Source organism: Sus scrofa, chromosome 18 (genome assembly GCF_000003025.6).
Source record: "Sus scrofa isolate TJ Tabasco breed Duroc chromosome 18, Sscrofa11.1, whole genome shotgun sequence".
NCBI classification, from domain to species: domain Eukaryota; kingdom Metazoa; phylum Chordata; class Mammalia; order Artiodactyla; family Suidae; genus Sus; species Sus scrofa.
In genome coordinates this window covers 5,850,326-5,867,556 of record NC_010460.4, presented here as the reverse complement: position 1 = coordinate 5,867,556, position 17,231 = coordinate 5,850,326, and the positions used below count along the sequence as shown (strand labels likewise).

Sequence of the window (17,231 nt, the reverse complement as noted above, 5' to 3'; positions counted from 1 at the left end):
GGCTCAGGAGGTTAAGAACCTGACTAGTATGCATGAGGATGCAGGTTCGAGCCCTGGCCTCCCTCAGTGGGTTAAGGATCCGGCATTGCCATGAGCTGTGGTGTAGGTCGCAGACGCAGCTCAGATCCTGCGTTGCTGTGGCTGTGGCGATGGCCTGCAGCTGTGGCTCTGATTCAGGCCCTAGCCTGGGAACTTCCATACGCCGTCGGTATGGTCCTAAAAACCAAAAATAAATGCATAAATAAAATACATACATACATACATAAATCTGGGATTTGAAAAAATAAAACAATAAGACATAAAACCAACAGGCTCAAGATCAGCCAGTTACTGAAGCTAATTTACTCCCTGTGCCTCCATGAGCAGGGAGGTCACCCAGGATTTGCTGATTAGGGTGGAAAAACCAGCAGTGATAACTGGGCACAGAGTGCAGGAAGCCTGGTGCCTTCGCAAGGGGCTATACTGGCCACTCAGAACAGAGGGACCTCACAGACCTGTGACAGGGACCCAGGGTAAGAAAAACAGTCACCTTCCTGTGGGCAAGCACACAAATATATATCAGTAAGGGTGCATTTGCAGAACTCCTTCATGAACGAGTATTTCCGTCTATGTGTACTTCATGGAGTTTCCAAATAGGCGAAACTGCAAATGAAATGCGGCAGCAGGGGAGGAGGGCAGGGTAGTCCAGTTGGGGGGATCAAATTTCAATCCTGCCGCCCCCCTGGGCTGGCTGTGTAAACCCCTGGCAAGCTACTTAACTCCGTGCCTCTGTTTTCTGTCTGCACAAGGAGGATAACAGGTCTACAAGGAGAGGGCTACCCAAGACAGCGCCCAGGGCGCTTAATGAACCCCCGTTGTGACCACGATGCCCCGGAGAGAGGAAGTGTTCGGCCGCAGGTCATCTGGCCACTGAGAGATGAGGGAGGGCGCAGCTTAGCTGAAGGGGGCAGAGGGGCGATACCTTTTTGCTTGTTAAAACGTAGGTGATGGAAGTGATTTCACGCAGCGGTGGAGAAATGCTCTTCGCCCTGACAGCGGCGCCGCTCGGCTCACTGACCCCAACGCCACCCCCTCTGCACGCCCACCCCGCCCGGCGCCCTTCCACGAGTGTCCGCGACGGGCGCGGGCTGGACTTTGGGGAAGGGGTCTGCGGCAAGAGCCGAGGTCTGCGGCAGGCGAGCGGGCAGGGAAGAGGACAGAGCGAGAGGGCGCGGGACGCGGCCAGGCGGGTCTACCTTGCAGGAGGGCGCAGCACTGGCCGTCCGCGGTGCTCCAGAGCCGGGCGGTGCCGTCCTCGCTGCCCGTCAGCAGGCGCTGCCCGTCGGGGCTCAGGCTGAGCCAGTTGATGCCCCCGCGGTGGTCCGCGCAGACCCTCAGGGCAGACCCTCCGCCCCCCATTCTGCTGGTCGGGCGGGGACCGGGCGCAGGCTGCGCCCCGCTAGGGAGGGGCGCCCCGGCACCCACGCGGCAGCAGCTCCCTAAGGCTGCGGCCCGCGGCCATCGCGGGGCCCCGGCGCCGGGCTCCTGCAGAGGCACCAGGAGAGGCGGGGGTGAGGCGGGGGAGACAAGCTCCGGTGCGCCCACCCAGCCTCCCAGTCCCCCGACCCGGCTCGGGGGCGACCCACTCGGGACTCCCTGTCCCCGGGTGAAGCAGCCGCAGCCCCACCTGCGGGGAACGCCTCCCTCCCTCGTGCCCCCCGGGAACACCCGCACCCCACCTGAGCAGAGGCGTCTCGCGGGGCGCGCTGGAAAACCCAGATCTCCTCGCCGGGCGTCGGGGACTCGGGGGACCCGGGGAACTGCGCACCCTCGTAGCCCCGCGCTGTGCGCTCTCGACTGCCGGGCGCCGAACAATACAGTCCAGCCAGGCTCCTCCTCAGAGACCACCCCTCAACCTGTCCCCTCCCACTTTTCGGGCCCGCGCTCCCGCAGACACCCCCCACCCCACCCCCTGGGGACCGATCTCAGCCCGCGGTCCCTGCGCCCGCAGGGGACCGCGCCACGTGCTGCGCTCCCGGCTGCCCAGCCTGCGCCTCTGGGCCCCTGCCCTCTGCCACCCCGGCCGGGACCAAAGGCCGGGACGAGGAGGAGGTGGATGGCAGGGTCCGGGCTGGGGAGCCGCACAAGCCGGGAACTCACTCGGGCCCGCGGCTGCGCGCCACCACCAGGCAAGTCTGCTCCTCCCGGGCTCCCCGCCCTAAGGATCCTGCCAGAGGGAGTTGGGGTCGCTCCCCCGTGTTGGAGAGCGCCCTTAGTCCGCCCTCGCTGGGGAATCACGTACACACCCCAAATTGTAAGTCAGTCCCTCCAGCGGAGGAGGAGCGACCCCCGTGTCCCAGGGCTCGGCGCGGGCCTCTGACCCTCCACCGAGGTCTCTGCAGGAATCCCACGCCCCGGCTGCCCGCGTGTCCTCCTGGAGTGCGGGTCTGCTGGTTCCCATCAGCGGAGTTCCGGCTTCGCGGGGGGCGGGGAGGGGTGAACCCCCCCACTCGGATCCTCCAGGTCCTAAAGGTAGAAGGATTTCCTGAATGCTCCAGGGCCCGTTAGAGGAGAAATCTGGGCAAACCTGAGGTCGGACTTGTGTTTGCGTGTTTGGGTGGGTGGCGGGCAGGAAGCAGGGTGGCTCTGGAAAGCCAGCCCTCATCTGGACCACCGGTCCTCCCACGGTTGACCATGCCCAGACTCCAAGAGAAAACCCCATAGTGGGGTCCCACCGGGCGGGCACTGGGCCATTTATTCTCCAAGTGGTCAAAACCTGAGAAACCCATTCTTCCTTTTCCCAAACTTAGGAATCACCTTGCAGCTCGGCCTAAGGAGAGATCAGGAGACTTATTTCCTAGGTGATGGGGGCCCGTGAAGGGTTTGAGGAAGGCCTTAGAGTGGCATTTGGAGTTGCTGGAAAAAGACTGGTGGAGGGGACGCTGAAAGGAGGCAGGAGTTAGGCTGCTGTGCTCCAGCAGGAGAGCTGGAGGAAGCAGGGGCTGTCGCAACCCAGAAGGAGACTCTTCAGACACCAGACGCCTGCTGCAAGGAAGGCCTGGGTAGACCTGCTGGTGACACGTATTCAGAGATGCGTCTACAGGCTGATTGTGAGTTCATTTTAGGACGTGTGTACTTAACGGGGCCATTGCAACATCCAGACGTGAAGGCTGATGGGCATCTGGCCATACAGGTGTGGCCTTAGCCGTGAGGCCAGGCAGAGGGGGCAGGAGTCAAGGGCCTGCTGAGAGCTTCGGTCCGTGGGGACGGTGGGGGAGGAGTGAGAAGACAGGACAAGTTAAGACGGAGAAGAGCCAGAGGAGACCCCAAATGTTGTGAGCAGGCATCCGTTATCTTGGATGCTAAGAGGAGAGAGAAGGGATTTAAGAAGTGGGGAGGTCCCTGGCAGAGGGGGCCGGCCACGGCCAACCCATCAAAGAGCCTGCTACTCGTCTCCCAGACAAGACGGCTACACCACGAGAAAACCTGAACTTTCCAGGGGCCCACACAATACTAGTGAGCCAGATGGGAGCCATAGTTTTCTGTGCCTTAGTTGCCACCAAACCACCCCCCACGCCCCCTGCCTTCTCAGCGCACAACACAACGGAGGGGATTCAGAAGCGCTGCTGTGGTCAACACGACACCCACCAGCCAAGGTCCAGTACTGCTCACCCCCGCCCCATCTTCCTCTTGCTAAATCATGATGTTTTTGGTTCTTCTTCTGTATTTATCTTCTCCTGCATTCACCTCCCCTCTCACACCTCCCTCATTGGTTTGGCACAAAGAGGTTCCCCAGCGGGGAGTGAGCCAGCCCGTCTGTTCCCTTGCCTGTGTGGGGACAGTGTGTGGGCGATGGTGTGGGGGGCCTGGGGGTCTGCGCGTGCAGTGCAGATGCTGTCATGGGCCTGCTTCTTGCCCCTTTTCTCTTGCAGGTTGGGCATCACACACTCTGCTCTGGTGACTTCGCCCAAATCTAACGGCAGTGCAAGAAGGCAGGCAAGGTGGAAAACAAGGCTTAATTCCCCCGAAACGGGGGTCTCCCACCTCCCACCTTGAGAAAACAGAGCTGTAGAGACCCAGGAGCCAAGTCAGGTCTGCCAGCAAAACCGTGAAGTCGGCATACCCTGGTCTCCTCCCCCCACCTTCCAGAGCCCCCTCTTCCTCATGGAAGAATCAGGAAAGAGGCAACATTTAACAGATGAAGACCGGAGGAGGTGACTCTTGGCACTCACCCCGATGGAGGAGGTCATTTCGTGCTTAGACACGTGCCACCCAAATAGCCATGATTCCACCTGCTAGAAAGAACGACCCCGGGGCCCTCTCCTCCGGGCATCGAGAAAGGCAGATGGGTGCTGGGTTTCCGTTTAGAGTAATGAAAAAAGTCTGCAACTAGATAGTGGGGATAGTTGCATAACGCTGTGAATGTACTTCAGGTCATGGAATTGTACGCTCTAAAATGGTTACAGTGGGGGTTCCCTCGTGGCGCAGCGGGCGAAGGATCTGTTGTCACTGCTGTGGCTTGGGTCACTGCTATGGTGCAGGTTTAATCCCTCACCTGGGAACTTCCGCATGCCACGGGCACAGCCAAAAAAAAAAAAAAAAAGGTTATGGGTTATGATGATAAAATGTATGTTATGTGTATTTTACCAAACACAAAACACATTGCATCCCTGAAAAAAAAAAAAAAGAGGGCTTTATGAAGCTGCAATACTATTACTATTATAATTAAATTTTGGAGGATAATTATCAATGAATTAAAAGCACTGTTGGCAGGCTAAGACTGCCATATGCCCTTAGAACCCTGTACGCACGCACGTCCCAGACTGTCAGTGTTTGCAGGGTCCAGAGAAGGGCGGGACCAGCATCAGATGTCTGAGAGTCTCCTAGTCTCTGAACAGGGGTCCTGAGCCAGGCTGACTTGGACCACTGGGCCCAGGTCTGCCCCTCCCCCACTCTCCTCATTCCCACGATAACATACTCTCAAATCTGCTCCAAAGGGACTGTCCGTTCCAATCAGGGTCCCAATTAAAAACAAGCAGGCTTATCCTGGCCCGGGAACCTCCATATACCTCCGGTGCAGCCATTTAAAAAAAGAAAAAGAAGAAGAAGAAGCAGGCTTAGAAAACTGAACCTCCCTTTCAGGCCAAGAAAAAAATCTCCTTTGTACTGGCCACTCCCCGGCCACTGTCTCTAGCTGCTGGCGCCAGAAGTCAGGAGTCAGGCCACTTAGAGACTGGGCTGGAGGCAAGTTCAGAGTCTGGACACTCACGTGGCTCCCCAGGCTCACCCCACATCTGGCACTGGAATGTCTAGGCCTTTCCTGGGTGTCTGACCAGGGCTGTGTTGGTACAGACATGGCTATTCTGCAGCCTTAGAGCCAGCTGGGAAATATCCCATCCCTCCAAATTTTCATTTTATCTCCCTCATAGACTCTGCCCAGCAGTTTCAGAGAAGTATCAGAGGCTAACTAGATAAATGGAAGGCAGTTTTGGAGGGTTTTTTGTGGGGTTTTTTTGTTTGTTTGTTTTTAAAGGTCACAGGCTAGGGGTCAAATCGAAGCTACAGCTGCTGGCCTACACCAAAGCCATACAACACCAGATCCAAGCCGTGTCTGCAACCCACACCGCAGCCCACAGGCAACACCAGATCCTTAACCCACTGAGCAAGGCCAGGGATTGAACTTGCATCCTCATGGATACCAGTTGGGTTTGTTACCGCTGAACCACCACGGGAACCCCAGGAAGGCCGTTTTTACTTTTTTTTTATTTTTTATTTTTTTGTCTTTTTGCCATTTCTTGGGCCACTCCTGCGGCATATGGAGGTTCCCAGGCTAGGGGTTGAATCAGAGCTGTAGTCACCGGCCTACGCCAGAGCCACAGCAACGCAGGATCCGAGCCGCATCAGCAACCTACACCACAGCTCACGGCAACGCCGGATCGTTAACCCACTGAGCAAGGGCAGGGACCGAACCCACAACCTCATGGTTCCTAGTCGGATTCGTTAACCACTGTGCCACGATGGGAATTCCAGGAAGGCCGTTTCGAAACAGCTCGCAGAATTCACTAGCTTTGACTTCGGGTCTGGCCAACAGGAAGTAACAGGGACTTTACCGTCCTGCCTCCTACCTTCACCAACTAAAAGCAAACACATAAAATATGTGAAACAACAGTGTTCAAGATGCTGGGCATCTGCAAAGAAGGACAGTGGTTCCTGAGAGATGGGGACAGAGGAGGTCGGTGCTAAGAGTGCTGCAGCTCACCGTCCTGAGAGAATTTCCAAACCTTGGAGCAGGAAAACGGAGCCTGGATGGAGGCCGGTGAGCTTCCTGAGTTTTGGCAGCAGGTGAGTGCCCAGGATGAATGAAGTGTCTAGAGTTGCTGGGATAGAGTGGAGACCCCCGGAGATCGACGGAAGGTCCCTCTCTGAGATGCAGGTGGAGAGGGATGACGGCATGCATGCGAGGAAGCTCCCCAAGGTGGGAAAAGGCCTGCTGCCCAACCCCCACATGGGGCTGAGGGTAGGGCCCCAAGAACAGGCAAGCAGTTACTGTATGTTCCATGTGTTCAAACAGTGATGTAGGAGCACAGGGTCCCAGCTGTACGTAGAGACGAAGACCATGTCTGAAATTAAACAACAGCAACACTGGATGGAATGAACAGAACAGCAGAGTAGGCATTTCAGGATAAGTTATTAGGAAACTGGAAGACACAGCAGTAGAAACTGTCCAAAATGAAAAGCAAAGAAGAAAGAATTTTAAAAATAGAAAAAGCATCAGTTAGCTGTAGGACAACTTCAAGCAGCCTAATATATGAGTAATTGGAGCCTTAAAGAAGAGAGGAGAGGAGTTCCTGTTGTGGCTCAGTGGTTAACAAATCCGACTAGAAACCATGAGGCTGCGGGTTCAGTCCCTGGCCTTGCTCAGTGGGTTAAGGATCCAGTGTTGCCGTGAGCTTGGTGTAGGTCGCAGACACAGCTCAGATCTGGTGATGCTGTGGCTGTGATGCAGGCTGGCAGCTAAAGCTCTGATTCGAACCCTAGTCTGGGAACCTCCATGTGCTGTGGGTGTGGCCCTAAAAAGAAAAAAACAGCAACTGAATTTGTAGTTAAAAATCTTTCTAGGAGTTCCCGTCATGGCGCAGTGGTTGACGAATCCGACTAGGAACCATGAGGTTGCGGGTTCGGTCCCTGCCCTTGCTCAGTGGGTTAACGATCCGGCGTTGCCGTGAGCTGTGGTGTAGGTTGCAGACGCGGCTCGGATCCTGCACTGCTGTGGCTCTGGCGTAGGCCGGAGGCTACAGCTCTGATTCAACCCCTAGCCTGGGAACCTCCATATGCCGTGGGAGCGGCCCAAGAAATAGCAAAAAGACAAAAAAAAAAAAAAAAAAAAATCTTTCCACAAAGAAAACTCAAGGCCCAGATGGCAGATGGCTTCATTGGGGAACTGTACCAAATATTTAAGGAAGAAATAAAACCAATTCTCTACAAACGCTTCTGGAAAATTGGAGAGGAGGGAATACTTCTCAGTTCCTTCAATGAGGCTAATATTACCGTGATATCAAAACCAAAGACAGTGTAAGAAATTATAGTTGTAAACCAACATTTATGATGAGCACAGATGCAAAAGTTCTAAACAAGTTTAGCATTCAAGGTCAACAATATATAAACATCAGAAAACATCAAGGAGTTCCCGTTGTGGCGCAGTGGAAATGAATCCAACTAGGAACCATGAGGTTGCGGGTTCGATCCCTGGCTTCCCTCAGTGGGTTGGAAATCTGGTGTTGCCATGAGCTGTGGTGTAGGTCGCAGACACAGCTCAGATCTGGCGTTGTTGTGGCTGTGGCATAGGCTGGCAGCTACAGCTCCAATTAGACCCCTATCCTGGGAACCTTGGTATGCCATGAGTATAGCCCTAAAAAGGACAAAAAAAAAAAAAGGAAAACATCAAGATCAGGTGAGATTTATCCCAGGAATTCAGGGTTGGTCTAACACTCAAAAATCAATCAATGGATGGCATAAGGATAGACTTGTAGATCAGGGGAATAGAACTGAGAGACGAGAAATAAATCCACACAGTATGGTAAATTCATTTTCAACAGGGTCCCAAGACAATTCAATGAGAAAAAGAGCAATCTTTTAAAAACATGATGGGAGGACAACTGGATAGCCACACACAAAAGTTTGAATTTGTACCCCTACCTCACACCATATACAAAAATTAATTCAAAACCAATCAAAGATCAAAACTATACAACTCTTAGAAGGAAACATTAGGGCACATTTTCATGATCTTGGATTAGAGAATCTTTTTTTTTTTTTTTTTTTTTTTTTTTTTGGTCTTTTTGCCTTTTCTAGGGCCACTCCTGCGGCATATGGAGGTTCCCAGGCTAGGGGTCAAATCGGAGCTGTAGCCAACGGCCTACGTCAGAGCTACAGCAATGCGGGATCCGAGTCACGTCTGCGACCCACACCACAGCTCATGACAACATCGGATCCTTAATCCACTGAGCAAGGCCAGGGATCGAACCCGCAACTTCATGGTTCCTAGTCGGATTTCTTAACCACTGCGCCACGACAGGAACTCCGGGAATCATTTTTAAGCTATGGCACCAAAAGCATAAGCAAACATTTTTTTTTTAAATTGGACTTCATCAAAACTTAGAACTTTTGGGGAGTTCCTGTCATGGCTCAGTGGAAATGAATCTGACTAGCATCCACGAGGACACAGGTTCGATCCCTGGTCTTGCTCAGCAGGTTAAGGGTCTGGCACTACTGTGAGCTGTGCTGTAGGCTGCAGACACGGCTGAGATCTGGCATTGCTGTGGTGTAGGCCAGTGGCTACGGCTCCAATGCGACCTCTAGCCTGGGACCCTCCATATGCAGCGGGTGTGGCCCCAAATAAACCAACAAACAAACAAACTTAGAACTTTTGTGCTTCAAAGTATACTCTCAAGAAACTAAAAAGGCAGTCCACGGAATGGGAGAAAATATTTGCAAATCATATCTCTAATAAGGGTTTAATATTTGGAATATATATATTTTTAAAACTTACAACTCAACCTAAAGATACAAATAACTCAATTTTAATATGAGGAAAGGGTTTGAATAACATTTCTCCAAAGAATACAAATAACCAATAAACACGTGAAAAGATGCTCAACATCACGAGTCATTAGAGAAACTCAAAACCACAGTGAAACACCACTACGAACCTATGAGAATGGTTCAAATGAACAAGTCTGATCATTCCAAGAACTTTCATTGGCAAGACTATGAAGTGACTGGAACTTTCACGCACAGGCACACCTTGTTCTACTGCACTTCACTGCACTTCGCAGATACCGGTTTTCACAAGTTTCATGGCAACTCTGCATCAAGCAAGTCTGTTTGTGCCATTTTCCCAACAGCATTTGCTCACTCCATGTCTCTGTGTCACATTTTGGCAGTTCTTAAACTATTTCAAACTTTTCCATTTTTTTTTTTCTTTTTATAGCTACACCTGCGGCATATGGAAGTTCCCAGGCTAGGGGTCAACACAGAGCTGCAGCTGAGGCCAACGCCACAGCCACAGCAACTCTGGATCCAAGCCGCATGTGCAACCTATACCGCAGCTTATGGCAACACCAGATCCTTAACCCAGGGAGCGAGGCCAGGGATTGAACCCGCAGCCTCTCGGAGACTATGTTGGGCTCTTGACCCGCTGAGCCACAATGGGAACTCCCATTGGTATTAAATTTATTACACGGGTCTGTGATCAGTGACCTGTGATGTTACTACTATGACTTGCTGAAGCCTCAGATGATGGTTAGCATTTTTCAGCAAACTATTTTTTTTTTTTTTTTGTCTTTTTGCCTTTTCTAGGGCCACTCCCACGGCATATGGAGGTTCCCAGGCTAGAGGTCTAATTGGAGCTGTAGCCGCCGGCCTATGCCAGAGCCACGGCAACGCTGGGATCCGAGCCACATCTGCAACCTACACTACAGCTCACGGCAACGCCGGATCCTTAATCCACTCAGTGAGGCCAGGGATCGAACCCGCAACCTCATGGTTCCTAGTCAGATTCATTAACCACCACAGGAAATCCAGCAAAGTATTTTTTAATTAAGGTATGCACATTTTTATTTTTATTTTCATTTTTTTTTTTAGGGCCGTACCTGCGGCATATGGAGGTTCCCAGGCTAGGGGTCGAATCGGAGCTGTAGCTGCCAGCCTAAGCCACAGCCACAGCAACGCAGGATCCAAGCCGCATCTGTGACCTACACCACAGCTCACAGCAATGCCAGATTGTCAACCTACTGAGCGAGGCCAGGGATCAAACCTGCATCCTCATGGATACTAGGCAGGTTTGTTTCCACTGAGCCACGACGGGAAGTCCACATTGTTTTTTAAGACATGCTGTTGCACACTTGGTAGACTACAGTATAGTGTAAACAGAACTTTCACATGCACTGGGAAACCAAAAAATTCATCTGACGCTTTATTGAAGTGATCTGGAACCAAGCCCACCATATCGCCAAGGTGGCCAGCACAGCTGAAGAGAAGAGAAAGTGGTACAACCACTTTGGAAAAGAGTTTGGCAGTTTCCCAGTCTTGAACATACACCCACCATATGACTCATCCATTCCTCTTTCCCCGAGAGAAGCAAAGCATCCGTCCATATGAGGGCTGACTCGTGAATTTCCATAGCGGCTTTATTTCTAATGGTCACACACTGGAAACAACCCCGAACATCCCACAGAGAGTTTAGCCGAGCTAATGCTGCCTCAGCACCCAAGGTGCTGGCTAGGGGCCCAGCAGGGACCTTCCTGCTGTTTCCAGGGACCTGTCTCTCCTTCCCTCGGGGCCCTAGTCTGAGGCCTTCCACCCTCGCAGGCCCCAGCACAGGGACACTCCCCTTACTCAACAAGTCAATAGGACAGAGTTCTTCTTTTTTTTTTTTTTTTTTTTTTTGGTAGCTGCCAGCCTACGCCAGGGCCACAGCAACGAGGGATCCGAACAGCATCTGCAACCTACACCACAGCTCACGGCAACGCCGGATTGTTAACCCACTGAGCAAGGGCAGGGACCGAACCCGCAACCCCATGGTTCCTAGTCGGATTCATGAACCACTGCGCCACGACGGGAACTCCAGACACAGTTCTTCTTGAAGTGCAATTACTGCGGGGTGTAGGGAATTACTCTACCCTACATTCCAGATTTCAGCCTCAGAGGGAGAAATATTTGGGACAGAGAGACCTTCCTAAGCTCCCTGATTTTTCCCTGTGCAGGTGGGAGCTGTCTTTGGCTTATGATTTCAAGCCAACTCTGCCAACTCCTCTTGCAAGTAGTTACCTGAACCCAACCCACCCTTCACAGTCTTCACCAGCATCTTGCCCACAACAGCTCACAGGGAGGTAAAACCAGGTGTCTTGTCTTGGCTACTGCCGGCCGAGGGAAAAGAGCTGGTTTACAGGGGTGGTCAAAGATTTCCTACCTATTTTATCCCTCCCCGCAAGAATACCCTCTGAACAAAAATCCCTATGCTTTGGCAATCTTTATATGATTTCACGCTCATCAAGTGACCATCATAGGGCTGGCATGATCACACACACTGTGTAATAACTTTTAACTTCCATAACAGCCTCTCAAGATAAGTATCATCTTCCTGATTTCGCTGATGAGGGAAGTTGCTCTAGTGAGTGGAGAGTTCAAATCTGTTACCACCACGTGGAACGACAGGTCCACCAAAGGAAAGGACACAGAGGCCTCGGCTTGAAAGGAGCAGGCCCCACCCTCTGTGCTAACCCAGGGAAGGCTCAGGGTACTGCCTTTCTCTGCAGTCCCACTGCACTTCCCTGGGAGTTCCCTGGCGGTCAAGTGGTTAGGATTCATCACTTTCACTGCTGAATTTTCCTAGAAAGATCGTGAGCAAAGATCTGGCAAGAGTGCCTTTCCCTGAATATTCAGATGAGGCTCTGTGGCTGCTGCCCTAAGAGCGTTTCTCTGAGGATGAGATAAGCAAGCTGACAGCTGGTCTCAGCGTGAGACACACCTCTGCCCTTTCAGAGACCTGACCTGCACGTGGGCCCCTCTGCTCTTCATGCTCAGCTGACACAGTAAGGTACCCTGGTTAGAATGTGTGTGTGTGAGAGAGAGAGAGAGAGACTCGGAGGGACAATGAGCCTGGTTTAGCAACATCTGTTTTCACTCATTCCAGAAGATTTCTAGCTGCCCGCAAAATCAGGCATTTGCTTGCTCTCTGTGTGGATTCTGAAGCCCAGTGTGATTCGTACTGAGCTTGCTAATCCTACAGAGGGCATTTCCATGAGTTCTGGGTCCCTTGGAGTGGAGGCCAGAGCCAGCTGACCATGAACCCCACACCTGCCTGTTGTTGTTGGGAGCAGAAAGAAGGGCGTCAACTGGGGGTGTCAGTTCAGCATTCTCTGGTTGCAAGGAAAGCAATTTGAGTTTGGTGAGGGATTTATTGGAAACAGAGCAAGTGAAGAAGAGATCAATGTCCAGGTTAAAGAAGGTTAAGGACTTGGGGAAAGCCAGCTTCTCAGCAGCCAGAACTGGAGGAATGCGACTCGGGGATGCGGCTGTGAGTTTACTTGGCTCTAGCCTTCTTCTCTCCCGGGGTGACTTGGCACCCGGATTTCATTTCCAAGGAGACAGAGTTTAATGGCCCTACCTTGACTTTGCTTTGGTTGGGAGCAGGGGCCTGGAACTGCTGCCTCATCAGAACCACAGCAACGGTAATGGATCCAAGTCGCTCGCCGCCATTGACCCTCTGGCTGCCCAGAGCTCGCACACCAGCAACAGGTTCCCTGTGGTCACGGATCCAAAGGGCCCCTGCTTCGCAGGGGCTACCCTGGAAGAACCGCACACGCACTGCCCCTCTCCCAGCAGGTAACAGCCCGAAGGCCCACCCAGCTTACCGTGTTCTGAAGTGGCGTGGCGGTGTGCCAGGGTGGCTGGTCTCTGGGTTCGCGAGCTCGAGTGACAGTCGCTTTTCATCGAATACTGTCTCAAAATTCTATAACCTATGTTCTAAGTAATAGATTGGACACTGCCTACAAAGAGAAGAATATTTTTTACATGTGTGTGTCTCGGTCCGAAAGCCAGGACAGCCTCTGCTGTACGTGGTGGGCAGGAGTCAGGGGCCAGCTAGATACGCTGGCTTTCTGGCTCCTTCTGGTGCAACTCTGGGCAAGTTACCTTGTCAGCCTTTTTCTTGTTTCTTTTTTCTGGCCTTGCCTGGGGCATGTATAAGTTCCAGGCCAGGGATCGAACCCAAGCCACAGGAGCAACCCACGACAATACCAGAGACTTAACCCACTGGGCCACAAGAGAACTTCCTATAAGCCTATTTCTTTAACTCTCAAAGAGACAGAGTCTCAGGAGTTCCCTGGTGGTCTGGTGGTTAGGACTCAACGCTTTCACCACTGCAGCCAGGATTCAACCCCTGGTTTAAGAACTGGGACCCCACCCACATGAAGCAGCTGTTTATCTTGGCCAAATAAACAAATAAAAAATAAAATTAGGGAGTTCCCATTGTGGTGCAGTGGAAGTGAATCCGACTAGTATCCACGAGGACTCTGGTTCAATTCCTGGCCTCAACTCAGTGGGTTTAAGAATCCAGCGTTGCCGTGAGCTGTGGTGTAGGTCGCAGACCGGGATCAGATCCTCTGTTGCTGTGGCTGTCGTGTAAGCTGGCAGCTGCAGCCCCCATCGGACCCCTAGCCTGGGAACTTCCATATGCCACAGGTGCGGCCCTGAAGAGCAAAAAAATAATAATTTTTAAAAATTAAATAAATAAATTTTAAAGAAGAGGAAAGACAGTCACACATCCACCTCTTTCCTCATTATAAGTAAAAACTGGTTTAGCACAGTGTTTGGGGCATAGTAATTGCTCAGTAAACGTTAGCTGCTAGAGTTGTTACCAGTATTTACTGATAACCTAGCAAGGCCGGCCCTGCTTTAACAGCCCAATTAGGTTCGCTTAGAATTTGCTAACTGTTCCTATGTAAACAAGTGATGTTAAATGTTTCTCCCCCACAGAAAGTTTACTTTGGCGCACAGCCACTGGCCTGGCCCTATGGGACGTGATCAGCAAAAAATCCCAAGAAACTGGTTCCTTTCTGTGCGGGAGGGAATCTGTTAAGGACGCAGTTTGGGATGATCGGCACGGGTCCTGAGGACCCAGGGAAGAAATTCCTCTCTGGCCCGAGTCCCAGGAATCGCTGTGCTTCTCCTGGGAAACTGGTTTGTTTCTTTTCAGCTTTTGGACTTGGCCTCCCGGAACCCATCTTGTTTCCGGGCTTGCTTTGGCCTAATCAGGAGTCCCAGCCAGGAATCCGGACGCGGCATCGCCTCTTGGTCTCACCTTTTGCAAAATGCCCCAGACTTTTCCACAGGCCCTCCCCATCTTATCTTCTGAGGCCGTGGACCCTCTGCCCTGCCCTGGCAGCAGCGCGGGGAGTCCGCCGCGGCGCTGGAGCGCCCCCTCTCGGCGCGGAGGGCTCTGCCGCCTCCCGAGGCTCCACGGTCGGGATTCCTGCTGCCTTCCACCCACGTGGTCCAGGACTCCCGCGGCCCAAGTGGGCCCGCTGCCCTGCTCCCCGTGCCAGGCACTCAGGGGCAGCCTCCTCACCCCTCGATGGGGAAGGGACCCCGGAGACTCCTTTCTCAGCCCCTAAGGGTGGGCTCTCGGCCCTGGGCGTTGGGGGAGGATGGGTGGAGAGAGGGCGTGGCTTCGTCTTCCAGCCCCCTCTCCGCACTTCGATCTGCAAACCCGGCAGCGTCCACGGCCACGAACCCCGTCCTGTTGAACTTGGACCCTCCCATACGGTTCTCCTGGTCCCCGCCCGCCACCCAGGGTGTGCCGTCCTGGGGGCTGCAAGGGCCTGGAGCAGGGTTCTCACCTCTGACCCCTCAGCCTGCTACCCCCACATACCCTGACCAGGGGCGCTGGGCTCCATGTCCAAACCCACAGGCCGGTCCGGGGCGGCCACCGCCCAGCCCCCTCTCAGGCTGGGCCTTGCCAAGGATCAGCGTCAGCTGGACGCTTGGGGATGTTTTCAATAACTGATTCCAAAGAGGGGCTTAGCCTCAGGCAGCGGGGAAGCCAAGAGCCTGTTTGCAGAAGACTCCTTTTACAGGTCCAGGCTTCACAGGCCTCAGGGCAGGTCACTCCCTCTGGTGTCATTGGGGTGCCCTAGACCTAGACAGAGGGCATGACCAGGCAGGGGCTGGGGGTCAGGAGGTCAGAGGTCAGCCCAGGTCCTCACTTGGGCTCCCTGAGCCGCCTGTGGAAGGAAAGCCCTCTTTCCATTCCTCAGCAGCACTGGGGGTGCGGGTGGTGGGGAGACGCCCATTGAGAGATTCTCCAGGTAAGGGGAGGGGTGGGCAGGTGGAGCCTGCTGTGTCCTCCAGAATCAGAGCTGCTCTGTATGCAGATTTCCTCCCAGCAGCCATCCTCCCTCTAGCAGCGGGAAGAGACTTTTGTCTTTATTGTGGCAAAGTACACAGAACATAAGAGCTGTCATTCGCCAGGGTACGGTTCATTAAATGCCTTCACACTGGTGTGCAGCCATCGCCACTGTCATCCCCAGAACTTTTCCCTCTTCCCACACGGAAACTCTTGCATTCCATTTTGAAATTCTCTCATTCAGTGGGTTTCTATGGAAAATCCATGTGGTTTCTTGAGGGGAAGGCAGATAGGTGGGGCTCAGGAGGTGAAGATGGGAGGCCTTCCCAGGGAACATGGGGGGTCCCTAGGGGTGCAGGGGACCCTGAGCTCACGGAGTGGGGGGGAGACGACATGTGTGGGGATTTCAAAGGGAATGTTTGTCCTGTGGTCAGCAGGCCTGATAAACAGCGCCTGTGGGCTCCTGGTCCCCAGAGGGTGTTGGGAGCGGGGGTGGGCAGGCCAGGACGCGAGGATGGCTCGGGCAGAGTCCCAGCTTTCCAGACCGCAGAGTGCAGACAAGTATGCGAAGCACGTGTGACTCTCCTCAGAAGGCTCGGCCCTCGGTCCACCGACCCCCTGGACTGACTTCAGACAAATTGCAAGCCTGCCCACAAGCGCTTTGCTGGGAATCTTGTTTTTCTTCTTTCAGACAAAAAGCAGATTTGCTGACAGATTAGGGAGCAGAGGGCTGGGGTGAGGGGGAGGTCGCCCAGGAGCACAAGCCTGTCCTGAAGCACTAAATCACCAGTTAATGAGGTGCCGCTCTTCCTGCTGGGGAGCAGGGCCGTTTGGGAGAAACCTCTGGAACGCAGGGAAGGGCTGAGAGACCTGGCTCTTCCCTGGCTACTGGGGGCTGGACCGAGGTCCTCTGCAGCCGGAGGACTTTTTCCAAGGTGATTCCGGCTCAGTTCCCTAGGAGGGGATTATCCCCCGTGTGCAGCAGGGGAAACTGAGGCACGGGACAGTGATTTTTCGGACACATCCTGGTGAGTAACAGAGAACGGGGTGGAGACCCCTAACCCAGCTCCCCCGTGATCTGCGGGACATCGTGTGTATCATTTATGATGGATAACCAATATTCTTACCTTCTCAGGCTGACTTGTTTGGTCCTTACAGCTGTACACAGCTGGAACAATAGGCCTGGCGAGGCTATTCGGTTCACGTCCTAGGTAAAGTGTGTCCCTCTGAAATTCAGGTGTTCAAGTCAGAACCTCAGAACGTGACCGGATTTGGAGACGTAGGTGAGGTTTACAGAGGTGGTGAAGTGAAACGAAGCCATTAGAGTGACCGTAATCCCATATGACACGGGCACACACGGGGAAAAGCCCATCTGAGGACAGAGAGGAGGGACCGCCCCCCTGCCAGCCAGGGAGAGAGGGCTCAGGGGACACCAAACCTGCCAGACGGTTGATCTTGGACATCCAGCCTCCAGAGCCGTGAGAGGAAAAACTTCCATTCTCTCAGCCCCGTGCAGACTGATCGACTTGGCTCCCAGTTCACGCCTGGCCCTGCTTGCACGTGGAGCTTGGTGACCAGGGTATGGACGCCCTGCTTCCCTTCCTCATGGGTCACGGGGAGGGAGTGGCGTTGAATGAGGTGGGGCAGGGGACTGTGCCTTGGTGTGGTGGCCACTGGAGCGGTGACTAGTACTTTAATTATGGGAAAATACAACTATATACGCCCATGTGCATGCCCTGCGGGAGCAAGGTTGCAGGCAGAGACCCAGTCTGAATCCTGACTGCTGTGTGAGCTTGGGCATGTTGCTTCACCTGTCTGCGGCTGGCCCTCCTTTGTGATAATAAGC

General features: G+C 53.4%; 1 protein-coding gene across 5 annotated transcripts in view; it reads right to left on the bottom strand.

Moving 5' to 3' along the window:
* Nucleotides 1-14,458, bottom strand: part of WDR86 (WD repeat domain 86) — a 47,726-nt gene extending 33,268 nt beyond the window's left edge. For 2 of the 5 annotated variants that reach the window (XM_021079223.1, XM_021079224.1), the window contains exons 1-5: nucleotides 14,342-14,457; nucleotides 12,894-13,028; nucleotides 2,286-2,505; nucleotides 1,719-1,836; nucleotides 1,236-1,524 (exon numbers count right to left, since the gene is read on the bottom strand). In XM_021079223.1, coding sequence (XP_020934882.1) covers nucleotides 1,236-1,524; nucleotides 1,719-1,836; nucleotides 2,286-2,505; nucleotides 12,894-12,972 — 706 coding nt within the window. In that variant the 5' untranslated portion in view covers nucleotides 12,973-13,028; nucleotides 14,342-14,457. Of the gene's footprint in view, nucleotides 1-1,235; nucleotides 1,525-1,718; nucleotides 1,837-2,285; nucleotides 2,506-12,646; nucleotides 12,862-12,893; nucleotides 13,029-14,341 lie in introns of those variants that run through there. The other 3 variants (XM_021079225.1, XM_021079226.1, XM_021079227.1) reach the window with 3 other exon arrangements.